We start from the raw sequence: 26,162 nt of genomic DNA, 5'->3' as shown, positions 1-26,162 counted from the left end.
CGTGAAAAGTAAACATGCAGTTATTAAACAAACACTGGGCCAAGAAAAGTAAACATGTAGTTATAAAACAAACTCTGTTCCGTGAAAAGTTAACATGCATTTATAAAACAAACACTCTGTTTTAAAAACAAACTGTTATACTCAAAACTAAACACAAGTCTGCGAAGAATAAACGTCGGTTTAAACAATAAACGGTGACTCGTCAAATATAAACTATAATCCAAAAAATACACACAAAAAGAGAACAACTAAACGATTTTTGAAAATTAAACGAAAAAATGAAAAAAATACACGGTAAGGGTCCACCAGTGAAACTCAGGTAAGTTGTCAGTGTGTGACACCTATAGGCCTGGATAATTGAACAATAGGGTCCGGCTTACTGTACATGGCCCGACGTCCACTTTTAGGTCAAGAAATACGATCTCCGATACATTCCTTCTAACATAAGTATTTTTGCATTGCACCTTCACATTGCAAATTTATACAAATCAAAACAGAAAAGAAAAATATTTGAAACTTTGGTCTTAAATGATAACGTCTAATGGTTTCTAGTTGGAGTCACTCAGATGCATATTTTCCTATCAAAAATGTTTTGTTTGCGAATTCAAATATCATGCTAATATTCAGTCTACAAGAACAACAGTATGCTATTGTATCTTTCAGAAACAGCAATCCACAGAAATCAGTTGCTCAGCTCGTTTGCCTGCTGCTGTCGGCAATAACCCTCAGGCCCACTGCGATCTGATCTTTTGTCACTAAGCTCTAGCAGATACTAAACTAAGGGATTGAAAAGTACTTTTTGTTTTCTAAATAACTTAGACCCATCCCAACATTGGTCGATACCCTTCCACGATGGGAAAGGATGCACTTGGGGCTGTAAGTGCTTTACTTTATCGCTTTGTGTAAATCTTGTGGCTTGTGGCTTCTGGTAAAATCCAAGGAGGAAGTTACATATAGCAACACAAGTTTCATCCTTGTTTCACAATGTGAATTTAAGTGATTTTGGGGTGATTCTACCTAACACATGCTAACGAATAAATGTATTCAGTGACTTATATATATATAGTAACAAATCTCAAATGGAAGTATTACAGAATCCACAGACAATTTTTTAGAGCCTGTAACCAGGTATGGACCCAACCAAGGCGGTTTGGACTTCAAACTCTTTCCCCCTTTGGTTTATGAGTTCTTCTTGTAGGAAACATTTCCCAATTCAAAGAAAATCTCCGACAGCCTGATATCATAAGTTTGTTTAAATTTATTCTTGTTTATTACATGAAATTAACCATGCCAAAACTAGCACTTCGAAAAAGATATATATTCTTAGTTTTCGATCTGAATTTGAAATTAAAATGACAACAGGCAGAGTGTTCGGTACACACATGAAAAGGAAGAGATTTCCAGTATTGACCTTGGACCACACTTACCCGCCATTGTGCTGTATCCCGTGTCCATGGTCGTCTGACACGTCACCGTCCATCAGAGTACCGGGCTAAAAAACACAATAATAGTTTATCACCAAGCACGTCAATTATGATTTAATATAAAAAATAAACAAATTCCATATTTTAAGAAAAAACAAATGCATGGAAATTAAAGCCTTTCAGAAGCTCGACTCTTCCTGTACTTTGCATTTTTTTCCTTGCCACAAGGTGCTGAAAGTAAGATCTCCCAGATAAGGTAGGGGTTAGGGGATTGGGAGGGGGTTTATTACAGGACACTGAAATATCATTTAAATCAATATCTACTGAAAAGCAATTGATGTGTTATATGGATCCGCTTATTACCAGGCATGTTGCTTATTGTCAGAAAAATATGGTAATTATCGGCAGGAAAAAACATGCTTACATCAGATCATCATATTATAAACCTCCCACACCTCAAATCTCCTTGATTTAAAAAATGTGTACAGTACACAAAATGGTCAGTGGTATATATGAACCAAACTAGAACACCGACAGGTCAGCAAGGACCTTGCCATGTACCGACTCTTCCCCCTACCCCTCCAAATCCAAGGTCTATTCATAGTAACAGTGACCTTGACCTCTATTGCACATTTGCATTTCATAGTTCATCAACATGTCAAATTTCAAAGAAAATCTCTGGAAAAAAAGTGTTGACAGACAGACAGATAGACAGACATACAGACATACAGACAAGACAAGACAAGACAAGACAGAGACGGACAGACAGACAGACTTAACTATAGGGCATATGCATCTTTATTGTGGGGCCCAGAACATACAAAATGAAGACATTGATGACAGCTAGAAACAGGTTTGTATCTTATAAACTCGACATTGACGTATAAGTCACTGTTATCAACGCTGGAAACAAACATGTGTAAATGTCCATCACAGTTAAGCCACTTCCGTTACAAATCTGTCCATGTCAGTTTCAAAGATCGCTAAACTAAATATGATTATTAATGACAACTGTGATAAGCGTATTCTGTTGAGGAAATTCTGTCCGTATATTCGCGAAAAGAAGCTAAAATGTGTATTCTACAGAAATCAGACATTTTAACACATAAGTTTCACTAAAACAGATTTTTTCCTGGTGATGGACCATTCCTTATTGTACCTTAAAGATTGATGAAATTTCATTTTGATTGAAAACTGTTTCATTTAAATAAAGAAAATATAAGGCAATGTATTTCTTAGTAAAAGGATGACAGCAAATCAATCTGATACTCTACCATATACCAGGTAGTACAAATGTAGGAAGTTGATCAAAATCTGTTCAGAAATATATTTCCTGCAGCAAGAAACACGGAGGAATGACTTACAAATGTACCAACAGAAGGTTATATCCATCTATCTTGTTAATTAAACACAAACGAATATTGTCGGCTATAATGATGTCACAGGAACCATTGATTTCAATGTGTATGGCACCCTTCTTGTCTTAGAGAAAAATGTCAAACTACTGTGGGTGCTGTCAGAGTTTTAGCACTCAGCATGAGATGTTCAAATTGTGCAATCTTATATATATATCAGCGCTTTTATGTTTTATTATTAGAGTTTTTCCATGGTTATAGACGTACTATGGTATAGTCTTATGATTATGAGCAAAATGGACCAATTACAAGGTGTTACTGACAAAGTAAATCAAAGGTTGATTTGCAGAGGTAAATTTGGATACATATTAGCATTGCAAATATGAATTAGCAGTCCTGATCAGTGTCCACCACTAAAGATTATCTCTAAATTTGTAGCACGTTTACAATAAATATAGGTAATCATATTTGATATTTTCAAACACCTTCCATACATCAACCACTACATAGATTGAGCATACCACTGGCGCTTATCATCTGCTCAGGCAGGTGGTGTAATGAATTCCATATATCTGAGTGTTCACACAGGTGGTGTAATAAATTCCATATCCTAATCAGTGTTCACGCAGGTGGTGTAATAAATTCCATCTCCTAATCAGTGTTCACGCAGGTGGTATAATAAATTCCATATCCTATCAGTGTTCACGCACCCCTGGTGTAATAAATTCCATATCCTGCTAAGAGCACTGACCAAACATTCATGTATGAGGTTATGTAAGTCTGAAATAGTCTTGCCTCCATAATATACCCCCCNCCCCCCCTTACTGGACCCTTCTCCCACCATACTTTCATTCCAATGAGGTGCGTCCTGCTTTTCAATACAAATCAATGTCCTGCAGAAGATATCTGCAGAATCATACAAGCAATAAAAGACATGATAAATCTGATTACGGAATATTTAACTGATGACTGTAAATGACATTTATCTGGTTCATTAGGTTTAGTTTCACTTTTCCAGATATAAATTTAGCTTCACTTTTCCAGATATAAACTCAAACAAGATAAATATTTTCTAGCAGTAAATTACTTCATAAACTATAAAACATTTACTGTGTCACTCAAAGTGAGCACAATACAATGCGACTGCTACCAATAGTCACTTGAGCAGACGACACATTTCCCGAAGAGTTCAAAATATTGATTCTAATGCACTTTCATCAACACCCAGTCAGCATTAGATTTGTCGCCAGGAATAACTTAAACACTCTGTAATACTGGTGATTTCTGATGTTGGTATTTACCTGCATTCCACTAAACTTTGAGTGAGTTTCTGTCCACACAACACCTGTCCCACCAGGGCTGTTCTGGTAAACAGCTCCGGTAAACAGCTCCGTGGTTATTTGATAGGACTTTGAGCAATTTTAACTGTTCCAATTACATCTGTATATACCTATATGTGGGATGTTGAACAATAACAAGAATTGGCCCATAATTCTGTCATTCAGGCAAGTAGTATGGGAATACACAGGCTAAGCGCCTCACTGAGTTTGAAAGTGTAAGATCCGGTCTACCTGTAGGTATGTAGAGAAACGTAGACTGGCTATATCAAAAGCAGAGGAGGCCGAACCCGGACAAGTCTAGGTAAACATTATTTCTAAGGATTTTATATACAACACAAAATCAAACCTTTAATGCAGTAGACATGTACTTTCTATTGATAAGAAAAATTATCATACAGCTAAGCTGCTTATAAGACCTTGGAATTTACTGAGCAAATCATGACTGTTCTTCTGAACAATTACAGTAAAACTGTACTACAGAACAAAATAAACAGCAAACTGTACTGCTGAACAATAAACTAAAAGCTCAACATAAACCCTGAAATACTGAATAACAGCAAAGCTGAATTCTGAACAATAACAGCAAATTAAGCTGTACTACTGAACAATAACAGTAAGGCTCTACTACCGAACAATATCAGCAAAGCTGTGTCCTTCAGAACAATAACAGCAATACTGTGTACTTCAGCACAATAACAGCAATACTGTGTACTTCAGAACAATAACAGCAAAACTGTATTACTGAACAATAACAGCAAGGCTGTACTACTTAACAATAACAGCAAGGCTGTATTACTGAACAATAACAGCAAGGCTGTACTACTTAACAATAACAGCAAGGCTGTACTACTTAACAATAACAGCAAGGCTGTACTACTGAACAATAACAGCAAGGCTGTACTACTTAACAATAACAGCAAGGCTGTACTACTTAACAATAACAGCAAGGCTGTACTACTTAACAATAACAGCAAGGCTGTACTACTTAACAATAACAGCAAGGCTGTACTACTTAACAATAACAGCAAGGCTGTACTACTTAACAATAACAGCAAGGCTGTACTACTTAACAATAACAGCAAGGCTGTACTACTTAACAATAACAGCAAGGCTGTACTACTTAACAATAACAGCAAGGCTGTACTACTTAACAATAACAGCAAGGCTGTACTACTTAACAATAACAGCAAGGCTGTACTACTTAACAATAACAGCAAGGCTGTACTACTTAACAATAACAGCAAGGCTGTACTACTTAACAATAACAGCAAGGCTGTACTACTTAACAATAACAGCAAGGCTGTACTACTTAACAATAACAGCAAGGCTGTACTACTTAACAATAACAGCAAGGCTGTACTACTTAACAATAACAGCAAGGCTGTACTACTTAACAATAACAGCAAGGCTGTACTACTTAACAATAACAGCAAGGCTGTACTACTTAACAATAACAGCAAGGCTGTACTACTTAACAATAACAGCAAGGCTGTACTACTTAACAATAACAGCAAGGCTGTACTACTTAACAATAACAGCAAGGCTGTACTACTTAACAATAACAGCAAGGCTGTACTACTTAACAATAACAGCAAGGCTGTACTACTAGACACTAACAGCAAGGCTGTACTACTAAACACTAACAGCAAGGCTGTACTACTTAACAATAACAGCAAGGCTGTACTACTTAACAATAAGAGCAAGGCTGTACTACTTAACAATAACAGCAAGGTTGTATTACTTAACAATAAAGGCAAAGCTGTATTACTGAACAATAAAAGCAAAGCTGTCCTACTTAACAATAACAGCAAAGCTGTATTACTTAACAATAACAGCAAAGCTGTATTACTGAACAATAACAGTAAAGCTGTATTACTGAACAATAACAGTAAAGCTGTATTACTAAATGATGACCTTGCATGCAAAACTGGTATATTAGGTAGTTAATTATATTATATGCTTGCAATATTGCTTCACTTTAACCATTTCAGCAACATTTACATTCGCTGATGTTGAAAATCTTAGAATAATTTCTCTTTTACAGACTACGTGGTTGTCTGGTGTAAAAAAAACAAGACGTGGAAGTTGGAGAATTCCTCCTTAATGAGGCCTTCACCGAGCAAGTCAGCAATGCTCGTAAGGAAGTTAAAAAGAACATAAGGGACTGAACTTTAAAATGAAAAGAAAGACTTAGTTTGTACTTAGTTAAGGACAAAGCCAATCCGTTGACGGATTCTTTAGGCGGGATTTCCTAGCCTAGGTAAAAATATTGCTTGGCGGATTCTGCCTATAAGTTGACGGATTCTTTGGGCGGGATTTCCCGGGCTAGGTAAAAATATTGCTTGGCCGATTCCGTCTATAAGTTGACGGATTTTTTGGGCGGGATTTCCTGGCCTAGGTAAAAATATTTGCTTGGCGGAATTCGCTTAAGCTCATTTAAATATTTTTGCAACAGATTCTACCCAGAATCCGCCTGCTTTCCACCAACATCCTGTCAAACTGGTAGTGTTTTTCCTTACTGTTTGAAATGGCGAATATTAGACAGGATTTTCTTAAATAGTCCGCCCAGAATCCACCTAGAAAATTTCGTACAGGTAACAGCAAACTGTACTGCTGAACAATAAACTAAAAGCTCAACAGCAACAGCAACCCACAAATACTGAATAACAGCAAAGCTGAATTCTGAACAATAACAGCAAATTCAGCTGTACTACAATGCAAGCAATGCTTTACTACTGAACAATAACAGCAAGGCTGTGTACTTCAGAACAATAACAGCAAAGCTGTGTACTTCAGAACAATACCAGCAAAACAGTATTACTGAACAATAACAACAAAGCTGTACTACTGAACAATAAAGGCAAAGCTGTATTACTGAACAATGACAGCAAAGCTGTATTACTGAACATAACAAGAAGGCTGTATTACTGAACAATAAAGGCAAGGCTGTATTACTGAACAATAACACTAAAGCTGTACTACTTAACAATATGGCTAAGCCGTGTACTTCAGAACAATAACAGCAAGACTGTATTACTGAACAATAACAGCAAGGCTGTACTACTTAACAATAAAGGCAAAGCTGTATTACTGAACAATAACAAATAACAGCAAAGCTGTATACTTCAGAACAATAACAGCAAAGCTGTTATATTGAACAATAACAAGAAGGCTGAATTACTGAACAATAACAGTAAGTCTGTACTACTTAACAATAAAGGTAAAGCTGTGTACTTCAGAACAACTAGAACACTGACAGGTCAGTAAGGGCCCCGTCTTGTGGCAATATATCCCCCATAATCATCAAGAAGCAATCTGCCCATATAGCTGAGCTTGATGTTTGATATTTGGACTTCAAAAAGAATCGCAAGGAAGCAAAATATACATTTTTCATGTACTATGATGTGAGTCTTGTTTCCTTCCACCTCCATATTTGCTGGGCTAACAGAAATGTAAATACCGGTGCAATATTCATTTGTTAGCTTGGATTTTTTTTATTTCACCTTATATACCTCCTCCATCAAGAGCCAAGGTCAAAGTCAGAGATCCACTTTGTCTTTGACCTTGGACCCAAATGACCTTGACCCTTAACCCAGTGACCCTGATCTTTGGTCAGTTGACTTATTCTTTAATTCCGACCAACTTTACTTCTTAATATCATAACAAAATGTTCATCAGTGAAAAATACAAAACTTGACCTTGACCTTTTGCACCCCGTAACCTGGACCTAAGGTCAGTTGATTCTGTGTTAAGTTCTAAACAACATTGCTTCATAATGTCATAACAAAATGTTCATCAGGGAAAAGGTACAAAATTTAACCTTCACCTTTGACCCAGTGACCTTGACCTATGGTCAATTGACTCCTTGTTTAATTCTGAGCTACATTGCTTCAAAGTGTCATAGCGAAATGTTCACCAGTGAAAAAATACAAAATTTAACCTTGATCTTTGACTCAATGACATTGACCTTTGGTCAGTTGATTCCTTGTTTAATTTTGATCAACTTTGCTTCATCATGTCATAACAAAATGTTCATTAGTGAAAAGATGCAAAATTTGACCTTGACCTTTGAATCTAATGACCTTGACCTTTGACCTCGACTTTTTACCTCAGTGTGTCTCTTTGTTTAATTCCGAACAATTTTGCTCACTAATGTCATAGCGAAATGTTCACCAGTGAAAAACCACAAATTTTGACCTTGACCCCTGACCCGATGACCTTGACCTTTAGTCAGTTGACTCCTTGTTTACTTCTGATCAACTTTGCTTCATAATGTCATAACAAAATGTTCATCAGTGAAAAGATGTAAAATTTGACCTTGACCTTTGAACCTTATGACCTTGACCTTTGACCTTGACTTTTTACCTCAATATATATTTTTGTGAACTGAACATCTTGACCAAGTTTCATGTACATCAGTCAATAAATACAAAAGTTATCAGCCAGGAACAAAATTTGTGGACAGACAGACAGACAGAGACAGACAGACAGACAGTATATATATAGGGCACCCGTATCTACGATACGGGGCCCTAATAAAGGCAAGGCTGTACTACTGAACAATAACAGCAAGGCTGTATTACTGAACAATAATAGCAAAGCTAAATTACTGAACAATAACAGCAAGGCTGTACTATTGAACAATAACAGCAAGACTATACTACTGAACAATAACAGCAAACCTGCATACTTAACAATAACAGCAAGGCTGTACTATTGAATAATAACAGCTAGGCTGTACCACTTTACAATAAACAGCAAGGCTGTACTACTTAACAATAAAGGCAAAATTGTGTATTTCAGAACAATATAACAGCAAGGCTGTTCTTCAGAACAATAACAGCAAAGTTGATTCACTGCTGAGCAGTAACAGCAGTTTGAACAATATGATAACAGCAAAGCTGAATTATTGAACAATAACAGCAAAGCTGCAAAAGAGCTGTGGTTATACTCAGAGCAACCATTACAGCAAACCAATTGTATTATTACTGCCAATAAATAAACAATATATAATTCACCAGCATCAATCAAAATGTACTGCTATACAGCAAAACAGTATACATGTTCTGTTATACAGCTAAAACTGACCATTTTAAATCTAGGCTGGTTCTGACCTTTGCTCTCAATACTATGGGTCCAGAGTTGGTCACACCAGCTGGTCACATTAAACTAATCTTACCATTTTCTTTCTGTCCAGACAGATCACAGTGGATACAAATAAAGCATGCTTTGGGGGTAAAACACCACAGGAAAGGAACTGAATATGTTTAAGAAGTACTGCGCTGTAAACCTTCAATGTTAGGCTAGATATAGTGAGATTATGGGAACTAGAACCTATTTTTCTATGTTGACCAGTCCCAGGTAGAATTTGAGGTGTATTAGTGTTAAAGTTTTGTTTATTTATCTTATCTATCAAATGACCAGTAATGACCCTTGGTCACACTTGAGTGTTAGACTTATCCTTATTAGCCACCTAATGGCCAGCTGAGCATGACAATCCACTTAGTAATATATATAGGCCTGCAGCACAGAATCTAACAGGGTTTACTATATAGACCTGTTCAAGTCCCTAACCTTACACTCACAACACATAGGGTCTGCTATATATTTGGTGAAGTTGAGTAGCCATTTGGGATCAGTATATGCTTGCATTTGACCAACTGATATCTAAATTAGTAAATTAAAGGATCTATCATAAATGTCTACGTGATAAAACTGGACGAAGAATTTGAAAACTAGCTTTGGATCCTATTTGCGATAACATGCCTTAAGGGACTATGTTACCTTAACCACATACCAACTGATATCACCTGCTCTAGAAAAACCCGCCACTCCGGCTTACACTGGGTAGCTCATCATTTATATCAACAGATTTAGAGCGAACTTACTGTCTAGCCAGGTGTTGAGTGGGTGCCCAAGGTGCCTAAATAAAGCAGGTCCTTAGATACATAAGCTGGAAGTTAATACTCAAGTCCTTAAGTAAGAGTAATTACCTCAGTAATTAAATCTGTAGTCCTGGGTCAGGGATAGGCTTACTCAAGCCCTTAACTCATGCTACGTACCCTAGTCATATCAACAGTCCCATATCAGGGATAGACTTGCTCAAGTCCTTTAACTAACTCACTGTAACCCAGTTATCTGCAGTCTCCTATCAGGGATGGACTTACTCAAGTCCTAATAACTCATCCTACCCCAGTTATATCTACAGTTCAATATCAGGGATATACTTAGGCAAGTCCTTAACTTAAGGACTTCCCACCCTTAGTAATACACATGGCCATTCACAACTTTCACACCTATACTGCTATTAATAATATACAACATTTGATATAGCGCCCTATCTAGCTAAGATAAGCCACTCTAAAGCGCTTTACAGTACATATATATATAATTTTATACAGTCAATACAATAAGCATATATATATTAATCTATACAATATTGAGGAATTCGCAGGAGCTGCCTTATCAGGCGCTAACTACTAGTCCTATGCCACCTGGCTAATATCTCCATATGTGTGTATGTCTGTGTGTGTGCTGGAGATGTATTGTGTTCTGTTTGTAGTGGGACCCTGCTTCCAACAGTATCATTTATTATAGTGCCACCTCACTTGAATGCTACAGCACAGATACCGCAACACCCACCCCAGACCATTTTATACTCCACCTGGGTTGTTGGAGTTGTGTGGGCAGGAGTAAAACATTTTCTCTAATATTCTATGCGTACAGCGACTTCGGGGATCGATCCCCGGCCGCCTGCTTGGAAGGCCGGAGTGTTAACCACTCGACCAATCCGCCCATAATTGGCCTGGCCTGTAATTTAAGTGGCTGGCGACCGATTGAAATTCCTGAGAAATGGGTCTCAAGCTGTGACGATTTTTTCGAAGGCAATTTTCACGAGTCTCACGCCAAAATCGTTAGATATGGCATGTATGTATAATACAAAGACCTTAATTAACTCACGGGAAGACATTGACATACAATCAGACAACTTGAAGAAGGTCGTATATGAGGCGCATGGAATCCAGACTGATGTGCTTTGTTTACTAACCTCACCTGTACATTTCACGTGCTAACACTAGTTTACAAGCTCGGGGTCGCTACGATTTTTGTTGTCAATATTTTTCAAGGTAGACAACTCTCATCAGGATCAAAATGATTGTAAAAATGTAAAATAAATAAACTATTAAGGCTTTGTGTGTAATTGGTTCAATTTTTACTGTATTTGAATAAAACTATGTGTCCTGTTTGCTTTTAGCTTGTATATAACTATTTTTTATCCCTAAAATTTCAATAAAAAACACTTAGTGTAACGTGATTAAGATATTTTAAGATAAATAAAATATTTGTAGGGTTGAGTAGCAATGCTTCTTTTCATTATTTTATTGTTGTAATAGTTTTGAACAATGCCACACACTCAAAAAATGTGAAAGTGTTAAATTTGTAAAAAAATGCAATTTTTCGGTATTTTTACAAAAAATCCCCAGTTAATCGGAATGCTTAGATTTTCATAAAATCATCTCTACATAGTGACATATAACCATTATATGAAACTTTCAATGAATTCTGCTGGTTAATTGCAAAAGGGTGGAGCCTCCATAAGCTACAACAGTCCAGTATCAGGGATAGACTTGCTCAAGTCCCTCAAGTTTACAGTATTTAGTGTAAAACAAATATAGTACTATCATGCTGAGAACCCAGGCTGAATAAGCCTAGAAACTGAAGCCAAGCAAATGACTTGTTTAATTATTCAAACCATGATGTAGGTCACAAAATCCTCTTAACTTATGAAATAAATAAGTCTGTTCATTACAAAGCACTTATAGGATACCAGCTCCCTTGGAAATCTTCTTATAAAGAAGACTTCTTACTCAATAACAGAGACATGATGGCCATTGTCTAGGTTAAATGTGACTGAGGAAGCTATAGTTTGTAGCTAATAATGATGAATATTGGCCAAATGTAGAGGTTGGTGGTCGAGTTAGGGATACATGTCACAGTCGTTTGTATTAAGGTGGGTTGTGGGATGGGAGCGTAAGTTAAGGTAGGGTAGTGGTATAACAGTCTCATCGTACAGGGGTGAGGTAGGGAAGTGGTTTAACAGTGATTTGTAGGTAGATGGGTGAAGGGTGGAGGTCGGTAGCTGGGGTTGGGTACAAGTGTTGAGATCGGTAGCTGGGGTTTGGTACAAGTGTTGAGGTCGGTGGCTGGGGTTGGGTACAAGTGTTGAGGTCGGTGGCTGTGGTTTGGTACAAGTGTTGAGGTCGGTGGCTGGGGTTTGGTACAAGTGTTGAGGTCGGTGGCTTGGATTGGGGACAAGAGTGGAGGTCAGTGGCTGGGGTTGGGTACAAGGGTTGAGGTCGGTGGCTGGGGTTGGGTACAAGTGTTGAGGTCCGTGGCTGGGGTTGGGTACAAGTGTTGAGGTCCGTGGCTGGGGTTGGGTACAAGTGTTGATGTCGGTGGCTGGGGTTGGGTACAAGTGTTGAGGTCAGTGGCTGGGGTTGGGTTCAAGTGTTGAGGTCGGTGGCTGGGGTTGGGTACAAGTGTGGAGGTCAGTGTCTGGGGTTTGGTACAAGTGTTGAGGTCGGTGGCTGGGGTTGGGTACAAGTGTTGAGGTCGGTAGCTGGGGTTGGGTACAAGTGTTGAGGTCGGTAGCTGGGGTTGGGTACAAGTGTTGAGATCGGTAGCTGGGGTTTGGTACAAGTGTTGAGGTCGGTGGCTTGGATTGGGGACAAGAGTGGAGGTCAGTGGCTGGGGTTGGGTACAAGGGTTGAGGTCGGTGGCTGGGGTTGGGTACAAGTGTTGAGGTCAGTGGCTGGGGTTGGGTACAAGTGTTGAGGTCGGTAGCTGGGGTTGGGTACAAGTGTTGAGGTCGGTAGCTGGGGTTGGGTACAAGTGTTGAGGTCGGTGGGTGGGGTTGGGTACAAGTGTTGAGGTCGGTGGCTGTGGTTGGGGACAAGTGTTGAGGTCGGTGGCTGGGGTTTGGTACAAGTTTTGAGGTCGGTGGCTTGGATTGGGTACAAGAGTGGAGGTCAGTGGCTGGGGTTGGGTACAAGGGTTGAGGTCGGTGGCTGGGGTTGGGTACAAGTGTGGAGGTCAGTGTCTGGGGTTTGGTACAAGTGTTGAGGTCGGTGGCTTGGATTGGGGACAAGAGTGGAGGTCAGTGGCTGGGGTTGGGTACAAGTGTTGAGGTCCGTGGCTGGGGTTGGGTACAAGTGTTGAGGTCCGTGGCTGGGGTTGGGTACAAGTGTTGATGTCGGTGGCTGGGGTTGGGTACAAGTGTTGAGGTCGGTAGCTGGGGTTGGGTACAAGTGTTGAGATCGGTAGCTGGGGTTTGGTACAAGTGTTGAGGTCGGTGGTTGGGGTTGGGTACAAGTGTTGAGGTCGGTGGCTGTGGTTGGGTACAAGTGTTGAGGTCGGTGGCTGGGGTTTGGTACAAGTGTTGAGGTCGGTGGCTTGGATTGGGTACAAGAGTGGAGGTCAGTGGCTGGGGTTGGGTACAAGTGTTGAGGTCGGTGGCTTGGGTTAGGTACAAGTGTGGAGGTCGGTGGCTTGGGTTAGGTACAAGTGTGGAGGTCAGTGGCTGGGGGTGGGTACAAGTGTTGAGGGCAGTGGCTGGGGGTGGGGATAAGGGTCATGTAACAGTGGTATGTATAGGGGTGGGTGATAGGGTGGCGTAACAGTGGTATGTATAGGGGTGGGTGGTGGGGTGGAAATCGGTGGTTGAGGTCGGTGGCTGTGGTTGGGTACAAGTGTTGAAGTCAGTGGATGGGGTTGGGTACAAGTGGTGAGGTCGGTGGCTGTGGTTGGGTACAAGTGTTGAGGTCGGTGGCTGGGGTTGGGTACAAGTGTCATGTAACAGTGTTATGTATAGGGGTGGGTGGTGGAGTGGAGGTCAGCGGTTCAGTTGGGTAGTGGTATAACAGTGGCATGTATGGGGGAGGGTATTGGGTTGGAGGTCAGTGGTTGGGGTTGGGTACCGTAGTGGTTAAACAATAGTTTGTACATGGGTAGATGGCAGAGCGGAGGTCGGTAGTTTAAGGAAGGGTAGTGGCGTAACAGTGGTATGTATAGGGGTGGGCGATAGGGTGGAGGTTGGTTGTTAAAGGAAGGGTAGTGGCGTAACAGTGGTATGTATAGGGTTGGGTGATAGGGTGGAGATTGGTAGTTTAAGGAAGGGTAGTGGCGTAACAGTGGTATGTATAGGGGTGGATGATAGAGTGGAGGTTGGTTGTTAAAGGAAGGGGAGGGGCGTAACAGTGGTATGTATAGGGGTGGGTGATAGGGTGGCGGAACAGTGGTATGTATAGGGGTGGGTGATAGAGTGGAGGGTGGTTGTTAAAGGAAGGGTAGTGGCGTAACAGAGGTATGTATAGGGGTGGGTGATAGGGTGGCGGAACAGTGGTATGTATAGGGGTGGGTGATAGAGTGGTGTAACAGTGGTATGTATAGGGGTGGGTGATAGGGTGGCGGAACAGTGGTATGTATAGGGGTGGGTGATAGGGTGGCGGAACAGTGGTATGTATAGGGGTGGGTGATAGGGTGAAGGTTGGTTGTTAAAGGAAGGGTAGTGGCGTACCAGTGGTATGTATAGGGTTGGGTGATAGGGTGGCGTAACAGTGGTATGTTTAGGGGTGGGTGATAGGGTGGCGTAACAGCGGTATGTATAGGGGTGGGTGATAGGGTGGCGTAACAGTGGTATGTTTAGGGGTGGGTGATAGGGTGGCGTAACAGCGGTATGTATAGGGGTGGGTGATAGGGTGGCATAACAGTGGTATGTATAGGGGTGGGTGATAGGGTGAAGGTTGGTTGTTAAAGGAAGGGTAGTGGCGTAACAGAGGTATGTATAGGGGTGGGTGATAGGGTGGAGATTGGTAGTTAAAGGAAGGGTAGTGGCGTAACAGTGGTATGTATAGGGGTTGGCGATAGGGTGGAGGTTGGTTGTTAAAGGAAGGGAAGTGGCGTAACAGTGGTATGTATAGGGTTGGGTGATAGGGTGGCGTAACAGTGGTATGTTTAGGGGTGGGTGATAGGGTGGCGTAACAGCGGTATGTATAGGGGTGGGTGATAGGGTGGCGTAACAGCGGTATGTATAGGGGTGGGTGATAGGGTGGCATAACAGTGGTATGTATAGGGGTGGGTGATAGGGCGGCGTAACAGTGGTATGTATAGGGGTGGGTGATAGAGTGGTGTAACAGTGGTATGTATAGGGGTGGGTGATAGAGTGGCCTAACAGTGGTATGTATAGGGGTGGGTGATAGGGTGGCGGAACAGTGGTATGTATAGGGGTGGGTGATAGAGTGGAGGGTGGTTGTTAAAGGAAGGGTAGTGGCGTAACAGAGGTATGTATAGGGGTGGGTGATAGGGTGGCGGAACAGTGGTATGTATAGGGGTGGGTGATAGGGTGGCGTAACAGCGGTATGTATAGGGGTGGGTGATAGGGTGGCGTAACAGCGGTATGTATAGGGGTGGGTGATAGGGTGGCGGAACAGTGGTATGTATAGGGGTGGGTGATAGAGTGGCCTAACAGTGGTATGTATAGGGGTGGGTGATAGAGTGGCCTAACAGTGGTATGTATAGGGGTGGGTGATAGGGGGGCGTAACAGTGGTATGTATAGGGGTGGGGGATAGGGTGGCGTAACAGTGGTATGTATAGAGGTGGGTGATAGAGTGGCGTAACAGTGGTATGTATAGGGGAGGGTGATAGGGTGGCGTAACAGTGGTATGTATAAGGGTGGGTGATAGGGTGGGTGATAGGGTGGTGTAACAGTGGTATGTATAGGGGTGGGTGATAGGGTGGCGTAACAGTGGTTTGTATAGGGGTGGGTGATAGGGTGGAGGTTGGTTGTTCAAGTTTGGCATTGGTGTAGTGGTATACTCGTGGTTTGTACAGGGGTGGGTGGTGGGGTGGAAATCGGTGGTTGAAGTTTGGCATTGGTGTAACAGTGGTTAATGGTTGAGGTGGGACAGGGTGTTATAACAGGGAATTATAACACAGGATATTATCAACAAGGAATAAGTAGTTGCAGCATGGTTATTATGATGGTTGTCAGCAGATTAGGTATATTAATTAATAATCATGTTTACCTGTGGATAAGACATACTTAGAGACACCCCCCTCTCCTGGGAAAGGTTTGGTATGTTTTTTGCCCTAGGGATCGTCATTGTCCGCATCAGAGAGCTCCGATACATTGCCATCCATGTTGGAGTTGAGTACGCTGTCTCCGCTGTATGCCTCCATGTCCGTTTTTCAAGTAATTTGATGTCTGATGGATTAATTATGGTGGACTTTCTTCGGAAGAACCGTGAACTTGGGTCTAAGTTGTTATCATTTTCTAGCAGGTAACGTCTGGTTTTTATTTCACTTTTGTCATTTTCACTTTTACGACGACAAATAGCCATGTGGTGCTGCATTTTGACCATGTCAAAATTCTTTTCAGGTGAAGCGAATGCCATCATGGTACTTCAAAGTTCAGTATTGAAAATTGCTTTTCTCCAAAACATGGATCCCAAATTGATTCTATCACACACATACATTACACTGTGTAATCAAATACTATAATTGTAAAATATATCATCAAATAGATGTAAAACCACAACTCGAGAAATTATTTATTCACTAAAAAATCGATTTAGATCCAGAAAAATATATATCCACTGTGGAAAATCTGTATAAAATTAAAGGACTTCCAGAAAAAATACATATGCACAAAAATAATTATCACAATAAATAGGAGCTTATTAGATTATAATTTATTAGAAGGCATTTGATTAGAAAAAACATCTATTCAGAAAGTTGAAAAGGTATGAATTTGACCCTGGTTCAAGAAAATAAAGTTTCCAATGAGAAAAATATAAATAGGGCTTTTATTGTATTTTAGATATAGGAAATTATATTTATCCTCGGAGAATAAACAGTTTCATAAATCTTTAGCTTAAAAATAGAGTTTTCCAGGAAGTATTTAAGTATATCTACTGAGAATTAAACACGTCATCAATCTGAAGCAAAAAATGTAAGTAAATTTAAGCTCTTACTGAAAATATCAATCCACTCGTGATCATATAAGGAATGTATTGGAAACAGTTGAACTCCATGAAAATATCCAACGGCTGAAAATGTCCCAGAGGCTTGATAAAATATCCCCAGAAACCAACTAAAGCAAAGGAATACATATCCACAAATAAGAAAGTATCATGTGAAGATAGAGTCTCTTCTTGAAATACCACTTGACTTTTGTCGGCGACACTGCCATCAAATACATATTGATCCAGGATGATTTAGACGTAGACATCTTGACAACACTGCGACAAAGTAAGAAATCGTTCGCCACATTTCAAGTCGTCACACCCATTTATACAAATCATTTGATTTTCATTGACACAATATCAATGTCATATCATTCCTGGCAGGGGAACCTCTATGATGTTGAATGGCAGCTGTGGGAAAAGATTCAAACCTGTGATAAACTTTCCACGTTTTTCCGTCACAAAAACAAACCATTATACAAAAAAATAGTGGTATCAGAAGCGTTTAGCACCTTGTCTGCTCTGCAATGATTGGCGCAGGATAGTCAATGGCAGAATGTCTTTGCTTGCATTTTTTTTTATCTCAGCGGAATAACAAATGAATACGCTAAGGACCGAAAAATCAATTTCTCATGTTTCGCTGGGAATGTAAAGAGCCGTGTAGTTCTGTTATGCCTTGATGAGTTTCTGATCGTGCTATCGAGAATATTCCAATAAAATGCCCCATTGACTTGAGATTGAATTTTCATTTGTTTACGAGATAGTGAAAAAATTCTGCTCAAATATAACAAAGCAACTAAATGTGTTAATGGAAAATAGAATGGAATTAGGTCCGTATCAGGGCTGATTTAGGAGGTTGATTAAAATTAGTTTCGCTAACAGAGGAAAGCTTTTCCATATCCTATGATCTTTTATCATTGACATTAATTACAACACTAATGATCTATTGATAATAAATATAGTTGAATGTGGAAATTGTTTGTTACTCTATATAAAACAGTTTTAGCGTTTTTATTTTATATATTAAGCTTTTTCATAAGGTAGACAGAGGTTTAAAAAATTACATTATAAACATATTTTAAATGATTTATAAAAAGACGGAAAAAAAATCTTTATTTATGATTAAAATTACAAATCTGACACAATCTTGTTACCAAGTCGTACCAGAAAAAAACGATTTAATTTGAATATATATCAACCTGCTTAAAAAGAATGCTATTTCTACAAAAGACAACCAATAAATAATAGAAAAGGAACAAAAAATAGAATTTTTTACTGAACAAATTACACGTTAGATTTTGATTATTTTTTTACAGATAAAATTGTATTCCTATGTTTGATTTAAAAGTTGTTCTAAAGATTCGGTCATTTATTGTTTAAACCTGTTAAACAGATCAGCTTACACTATAATGTATGTATTACAGTATAAGTCCTGATTCATATTATGGTATTTCAAATACTGGTGGCATATTACAGTTCAAACTCCGAATTCTCGAACGTCATCTGATGCAGTAGTTAGTAAATTCAATTCTTCATCACAATAACTGTAAAATCTATTTATAGGGATATCAAAAACTGAAACAATTCCCTTAAATCAATTTTATATTGTCTATTATAGTGTGTGGAAATACCAAAAGGTAAATAACATCTCTATAATATTTCAATCTTTTAAAACATTGTCCAATCAATTTTGAGAGACTTTTTACTGGTACTGTTAACATTTCATGTCTAAAAGTGTCATTCCTACAATTTACTTCCATTAAAGACAGAAACACACCTTTTTTTTTATATATATATATATTTTGTTAAATCAGAAAAAAACACACCATCAAAACATAACAATTGAACATTTTGATCATGTGATGATTGGATTGAAAAATTCACTTTTCATCAAAAGAAATAAGAACAAAATTGAAACTAAGAGTTTGAAAAATATATTTGAGATACGTCAAATCTTTCACAATAAATACATCCAACTTTTCGGCTGCAGTCTATTGTAAGATGTCATTCTGGCAGAAGCTCCTGGAAATCACTAATCACACAATTCTTAGACAGCTGAAACATTTCCTAAAAGTTTTTAATCAACCAGCTCAGAGAATCTCCAATGCTTCAACTTTTAAAGAAAAAAGTCATCAGTAAAAAACAAAGTCATTCAGATGAGAAAAACAGTATTGAAGCATTCTTTACCCATCTTTAAAAGGCTTCAGTTACATTTCATTTTTCATATGTCAGAAAATATGCAAAAGTATGTGAGATAGAAGTAATCTTTCAAAATGACATAACAGGTAACAATGCCTTAGACACCACTCATTAGTCCAATAGTCGGCCTCACCAGGAGCTAGGACTCGCCAACAGTAAGATCCAGAAGGCCCCCCAATACGTTAATTGTGCCTAAATATAGACAAAGCCCCAAAAGGAACTCTTTTCACGAGTTAATGTGACAGTTAGAAGACGTTATATTTTCTCACAATGGCGTGTCATAAAACACAATTGTTCAAGTTTAATACCCAGATATTCAAGGCACATATTTCAATTTTGTTAATTGGGCTTATAGAACTGAAGCCAAGAACAAAGACAGGTGTTTTTGTAATCACTCATAAGGTCTGAAGTATGTAGGTTGTGGAGTCATCATTATCAGTAAAACGGGGTTATAATGTCTGCAAAGGATAATAAGACCTTGAATAACATTGGATACCCGACACCTAAAACCCAGGATAACAAGACACATGACAGCCAAGACCCAGGATAACAAGACACATGACAGCCAAGACCCAGGATAACAAAACACATGACAGCCAAGACCCAGGGTAACAAGATACATGACAGCCAAGACCCAGGATAACAAGGCACATGACAGCCAAGACCCAGGATAACAAAACACATGACAGCAAAGACACTGGATAACAAAGCACATGACAGCCAACACCCAGGATAACAAGACACATGACAGCAAAGACCCAGGATAACAAGACACATGACAGCCAAGCCCCAGGATAACAAGACCCATGACAGCCAAGACCCAGGATAACAAGACACACGACAGCCAAGACCCAGGATAACAAAACACATGACAGCAAAGACACTGGATAACAAAGCACATGACAGCCAACACCCAGGATAACAAGACACATGACAGCAAAGACCCAGGATAACAAGACACATGACAGCCAAGCCCCAGGATAACAAGACCCATGACAGCCAAGACCCAGGATAACAAGACACATGACAGCCAAGACACAGGATAACAAGACACATGACAGCCAAGACCCAGGAGAACAAGACACATGACAGCAAAGACACTGGATAACAAAACACATGACAGACAAGACCCAGGTTAACAATACACATGACACCTAAAACCCAGGATAAAAAGACACATGACAGCCAAGACCCAGGATAACAAGGCACATGACAGCCAAGCCCCAGGATAACAAGACACATGACAGCCAAGACCCAGGGTAACAAGACACATGACAGCCAAGACCCAGGATAACAAGATACATGCCAGCCAAGACCCAGGATAACAAAACACATGACAGCCAGGACCCAGGGTAACAAGATACATGACAGCCAAGACCCACGATAACAAGGCACATGACAGCCAAGACCCAGGATAACAAGACAAATGACAGCCAAGACCCAGGATAACAAGACACATGACAGCAAAGACACTGGATAACAAAACACATGACAGACAAGACCCAGGATAACAATACACATGACACCTAAAACCCAGGATAACAAGACACATGACAACCAAGACCCAGGATAACATGACATATGACAACCAAGACCCAGGATAACAAGACACATGACAACCAAGACTCAGCTAGGATAACATGACATATGACAACCATGACCAGGATAACAAGACACATGACAACCAAGACTCAGCTAGGATAACAAGTATGACAACCAAGACCCAGGATAGCATGACCTATGACACCATGACTCAAGATAACATAACACATATGACAACCAAGACTCAGCTAGGATAACAAGTATGACAACCAAAACCCAGGATAACATTTTAGACGCAGCAAAACCAGGTGCTGGAATAACAAGAGGCAACATGACACCAAGACCCAGGATAACAACACCCAGAATACTTAAGCAAGGGGCATTTGAGAAAAGCGTTACGCTGGCCTATTCGAAGAAATTGTTCTAAAAATGACTGCAACAAGTTTAACTCTGTAAGAAAAAAGGAGAATTCTTTCTTTTGCTGTTTTGCTGTTTTAACACTGGGATCCCTCAGGGACCTCCATGCCAATTAGCTTCCTTATGTACAAATACTGTAGGTTATACGTTTCAATTATAATGTCAATTAACAGACTTATGCCAAAGTTTGAAGCTGACAACGCAAACTCAACACTTGATACTCGGATGACACCGTAAGTTCCCCTTTGTTCCTTAGTTGGAGACAAATTTATTATTGTTAACTAAATGCAAGAGTTTGCAGCAAACGTGTGTATACAACTATACCATACTGTACTAATTGTTCACATTTGGTGAAATTGACTCTATATGTAGACACAAATATCTTAGATAATGTGGGCACATAAAGAGTTAACGACTTTGTATAATTATCTCAGTTATACTTATATAGGAGCTATATGGTTTTGGATCAATATCACATCAACCCAAAATGAAACCTTTATAATTATCTAAATTATGGTGAAGGTTCAAAAAAGCTCTCCAAAGATGTCAATTGCTGTGATGAAATGATGGCGGAGAAATGGCAGCCAAGCATTGATATTGTTGATGGTTAATCCAAAATCTTTATTCAATTACCTGTGAAACACATAAAAGTCAGCCAATTTGTTAATAGCAAGATTGAGTCTTAGAGGCGTCGGGATTTATATGTTTGTACGATACAAGATGCACCCAAGAAGCCATCATCTAGGAACTTATTGCAGAGCATGACGCAACAATCCTGACTTTTTAATTTCCATTAAGAACAGTGAAATAACAAATTAAGATTTAACAATCAGTTTTGACATCAGAGCCAATGTGATCGGAAAGGTGAGTTTCCTACAAGAAGTGTTATTCTGACAATTCTGGAAGCAATTTCACAGATATGCTGTATTTAATTAATTGGTAATTGATTTTGCAGTACAAAATCTAAACTTCTGTAGAAATTATGCTGTGAATAGAAAAGAAACCAAATATATTATTTGTTATGAAGTATTTAATCATGCTTTTTCGTCGTATTGACTCAGTGCTATGTCTACCTAGCTGTATCAATAAGGAGAGCTATCACATGCAAATACAATACTATACAAACATTATTTAATTAATAACAATTATGATACAGGTTCTTTAGATTAATTACATCAATCACTCTTGTTGTTCCAGATGTTAGTGTGTGTGTGTGTTAATGTGGGAGGAAACCGGAGTACCCGGAGAAAACCCATATGGTCGGGCAGACAGCCCCATACCTTTTCACATCCACTGCATCACCTTACCACCAAGCTATCACATGTACAGCGACAGTTATCAAACTCGCTACACCAAACGATCTAAGGTTACAACACTAAATCTTAGAACTTCAATTTTTTTTTAAATCATTGAGACACTGTAAAGTGATCTGTTTGAATGCATAAAGCATTCTGCACATAAAATGAAACCCCACAACTCCAGAGTTAAGAATCAGTCTAACAGCTAGCATACACCTTGACATCTGATTGTAACTCGACAGCTGTGATAGCGTCATCATCATATACTTCCGGGATTGGAAATGTTGAAAGTCAAATAGGCACTAATAATCCCATTAAAATGTTTTGAAACACAAGAGGCCCAAGAGGGTCGTTATAGCTCACCTGGTCTTTTCTTTTTAATTTAGAATATTCCAAATACACAACTCGAATATTGATGGAGTACAAAGAACAAAAGCTAAGAACAGGCAAAACTTTAGTCATGAGAATCTTGAAATCTTACTTTCTATTGGCCCCACCCTTCAGTCCCAAGGGGGGAGGGAGGCATATGTATACCCTTCATTTATACAACATATTGTTCCCTTGACCCAGGTATCACTCATACCAAATCAGATCTAAATCACTTTACTCATTTTGAAGGAGTAGCTAATTAAACTTTATTTTTCTCAAAAGTTTAATTTTGTTCTCAGCCAGACGAATTAACATTAAAATCCCCTTTGAAAGGGGATTTTAAAGATTTACATTTTTTCACCTATTGGGCTTTACCTCTTTGACCTGAGGGGGCCATACCTTCCTTTTATACAAAGTTAGGTCCTCTTGGCCAAACAATTCTCAAATGACCAAATTAGGTCAAACTAATCAACTCAACCATTCTGAAATAGTTTGTTCTAAATGAAAATGCATGTGCCTATGATGGATGGGGAATGGATGGTGTGTCACGTTATATCTCTAGCAGCCACACAGCTATATTAAATACTCCTGATATTCAACTTAGCTCTTTCACCTTTGGAGGTTAAATCTTAGTTGTCCATATCTTGCTTGGTTAATATTTGCCCTCTAGATCTGAGCATTGCAGACCTAGTGTAACAATTCAAGTTTCAACTCAGATCAGGAACTGAAAAGTTTTATTCAACCAGTCGAATTGAAAAATCACCCTAATTACCACCTCATTGATTCATTCCAAGCGTATAGCCATGGGAAGCTTCAAACTAAATTCATTTAAAAGCTGCTCAATATTTTTCCAGGAGTATTTTTTTTCCTAATGAACGACCTCAACAGAGCCGAATGAGATGGAAACTGTATACCAGTAAAATGTTCACACTGCCCGGACTGACCTTGACATTCACCAGAATTTGCAAGGAGTCCCCATAGAAATTTTAAAAAAATGGAATGATATTTGTGTTCACATATGGCACTTAGATTTCAAATGTCAGTCTGGATCACCAGCGTATTGTTATTTGCCTCCGATGCCCATTACACTTCGCACAAAAGGTTACGTGACTGTATTGGGTTTTGTTCAGAGTTTGATATCATCCTCACAACATTCCAGGTCATTGGAAACAGCTGCAAAGGGAGACATCGCCATGAAGACAAAAATTAGAAGGTGAGAAAAGAAAAGATAAAGAAAAGTTTAAGTGACTTGATTCAAGTACTTAAATTTAATATCAAAATCACGAAAGTATGTAAAATACATTACTGTTATTAATATCTTATTATTTTTTGTTGATTTAACAGAAAAAAAACCAATTATTTTTTGTTGATTTAACAGAAAAAAAAACAATTATTTTTTCAAATTGCATAACTTATATGTCTTATATGGACCATTCCAAGATCAAGGACCTGTGAAGACATTTCAATACTACATAGAGGTAATACAAACTGATCAAACATTGAAAATCATTCCTAGCACAGTACACCGTGGCTGAGGAGTCAGTCAAACAATCTCGACCTTAACTCATGACCGTCAACCAAGCTCTCGGAGACATCCAGAATAAAAAATTCTATACTGTTCTAATTTCAATAACACAAATTTAATAAAACAATTATATTCATTAAATCTACGCTAACTTGATCAGTCACTTGCGGACCCGACATCCATCTAGTGATGCCCTACAGTGTTACGACAATGTTTCTGACGGACATCCTGAAAGACCTTCGCAGGCTTCCCCTGACTCCCGTTATAGTGATGCGTAATTATATTTCAGTTTAACCCGGTGACAACTAATACTCACATTGTACAACTTCCTGGCCGCTAACAGAACAACTATCGTCTCTGTGCTATTGTGCCCATTAATTGCTGGCCGCTAACAGAACAACTATGGTCTCTGTGCTATTTGTGCCCATTAATTGCTGGCCGCAAACGGAACAACTATGGTCTCTGTGCTATTGTGCCCATTAATTGCTGGCCGCCAACAGAACAACTATGGTCTCTGCTATTGTGCCCATTAATTGCTGGCCGCTAACAGAACAACTATGGTCTCTGTGCTATTGTGCCCATTAACTGCTGGTCTTCCTTTGAGGGGACATCATATATGTAAATCAGTAAATCAGTTTTTTAAGGCCAAGCGAATACAAATGAAAGTTTGAGGTAGCTCTGTTTAAATTTCAGCTATTATTAACTACTGTATTTGTCCTGCAGTAAGCCCAGGGGTCAAGATATAATCTCTGACTTAAAACAGAGGTGGGGGAGGGAGGGGGGAGTATTACAAAACAAAGAAATAACATTTCTTAGGTTTTCTACTGAACTGCATTAGATATGGGTGGGCTTATCACCATAACTTTGGGGTGTTAATTGCAGTATTCTTTATAACAGTTCAATTGTTGTTGATATCAAATTGATCTGGTTATTTCAAATTTTTATACCAAACCAAACAAATTATTTTTAAGACTTAAATGGTTTGTTTACTTACAGATGGAGAGACAACCTAGTTCAGTATATATCCCACCTTCCTAACTTTGAGATGGGGTTAGGGGTTGGGGTTGAGGAGAGGGGTTGTAAAACCAAAGGCAATATTTCCAATCTGATCGCACCACTGAATATCAGAATAGGTCAAACATGTCTTTCAGTTTAGATACAATACTACACAGTAATATATATCATCAGGGTTTATTTTCTGTTACATATCGAACATATCCACTACAGGATTTTTGTGACCATATCTATTCCGTAATGTTGATATGTCATTAAAACCATTGTGCTATGTAACTTATCCAGCTGTCTGTCATTCTAGGTGGATAACTTGACACTGCTCGACTGTAATTTTACAGATCAATTATAAAGGACACAGCCAGCCTCCATGGTAGAATGATATCTACTACAGACACACTAGAAGAGTACAATGTAGTTTTAAATTACAGGAGGTTAGCGATGATTTTTGTGTTATTGAACAGGACACTGGGTTTGTTTTACGACAGTCGTACAATTCGGCACAAACTGGGATAAGATTTTTCCAGTTTAACCAACTGCTCTAGTTCACCCAGCTGTACAAAAGGATACAAATAAAGACAAGTTAGTTTTGGAAAAGACAATGCTAACAATGAGGAAAAAACATGAAGGCTAATAATAAGACCTGTCTAAACCGGGGG

General features: G+C 39.1%; 1 protein-coding gene across 17 annotated transcripts in view; it reads right to left on the bottom strand.

Annotated features, from left to right (window-relative positions):
- Positions 1-26,162, bottom strand: part of LOC110456312 (protein unc-13 homolog B-like) — a 206,445-nt gene that overhangs the window by 71,589 nt on the left and 108,694 nt on the right. For all 17 annotated transcript variants that reach the window (XM_021506965.1, XM_021506978.1, XM_021506962.1 and 14 more), the window contains one exon: positions 1,428-1,492. In XM_021506965.1, coding sequence (XP_021362640.1) covers positions 1,428-1,492 — 65 coding nt within the window. The remainder of the gene's footprint in view (positions 1-1,427; positions 1,493-26,162) is intronic.

The sequence above is a fragment of the Mizuhopecten yessoensis genome, unplaced genomic scaffold (genome assembly GCF_002113885.1).
Source record: "Mizuhopecten yessoensis strain PY_sf001 unplaced genomic scaffold, ASM211388v2 scaffold8657, whole genome shotgun sequence".
NCBI classification, from domain to species: Eukaryota; Metazoa; Mollusca; class Bivalvia; order Pectinida; family Pectinidae; genus Mizuhopecten; species Mizuhopecten yessoensis.
Note: the sequence above shows the minus strand (reverse complement) of the source record. Positions and strands in the feature narration are given on the sequence as shown.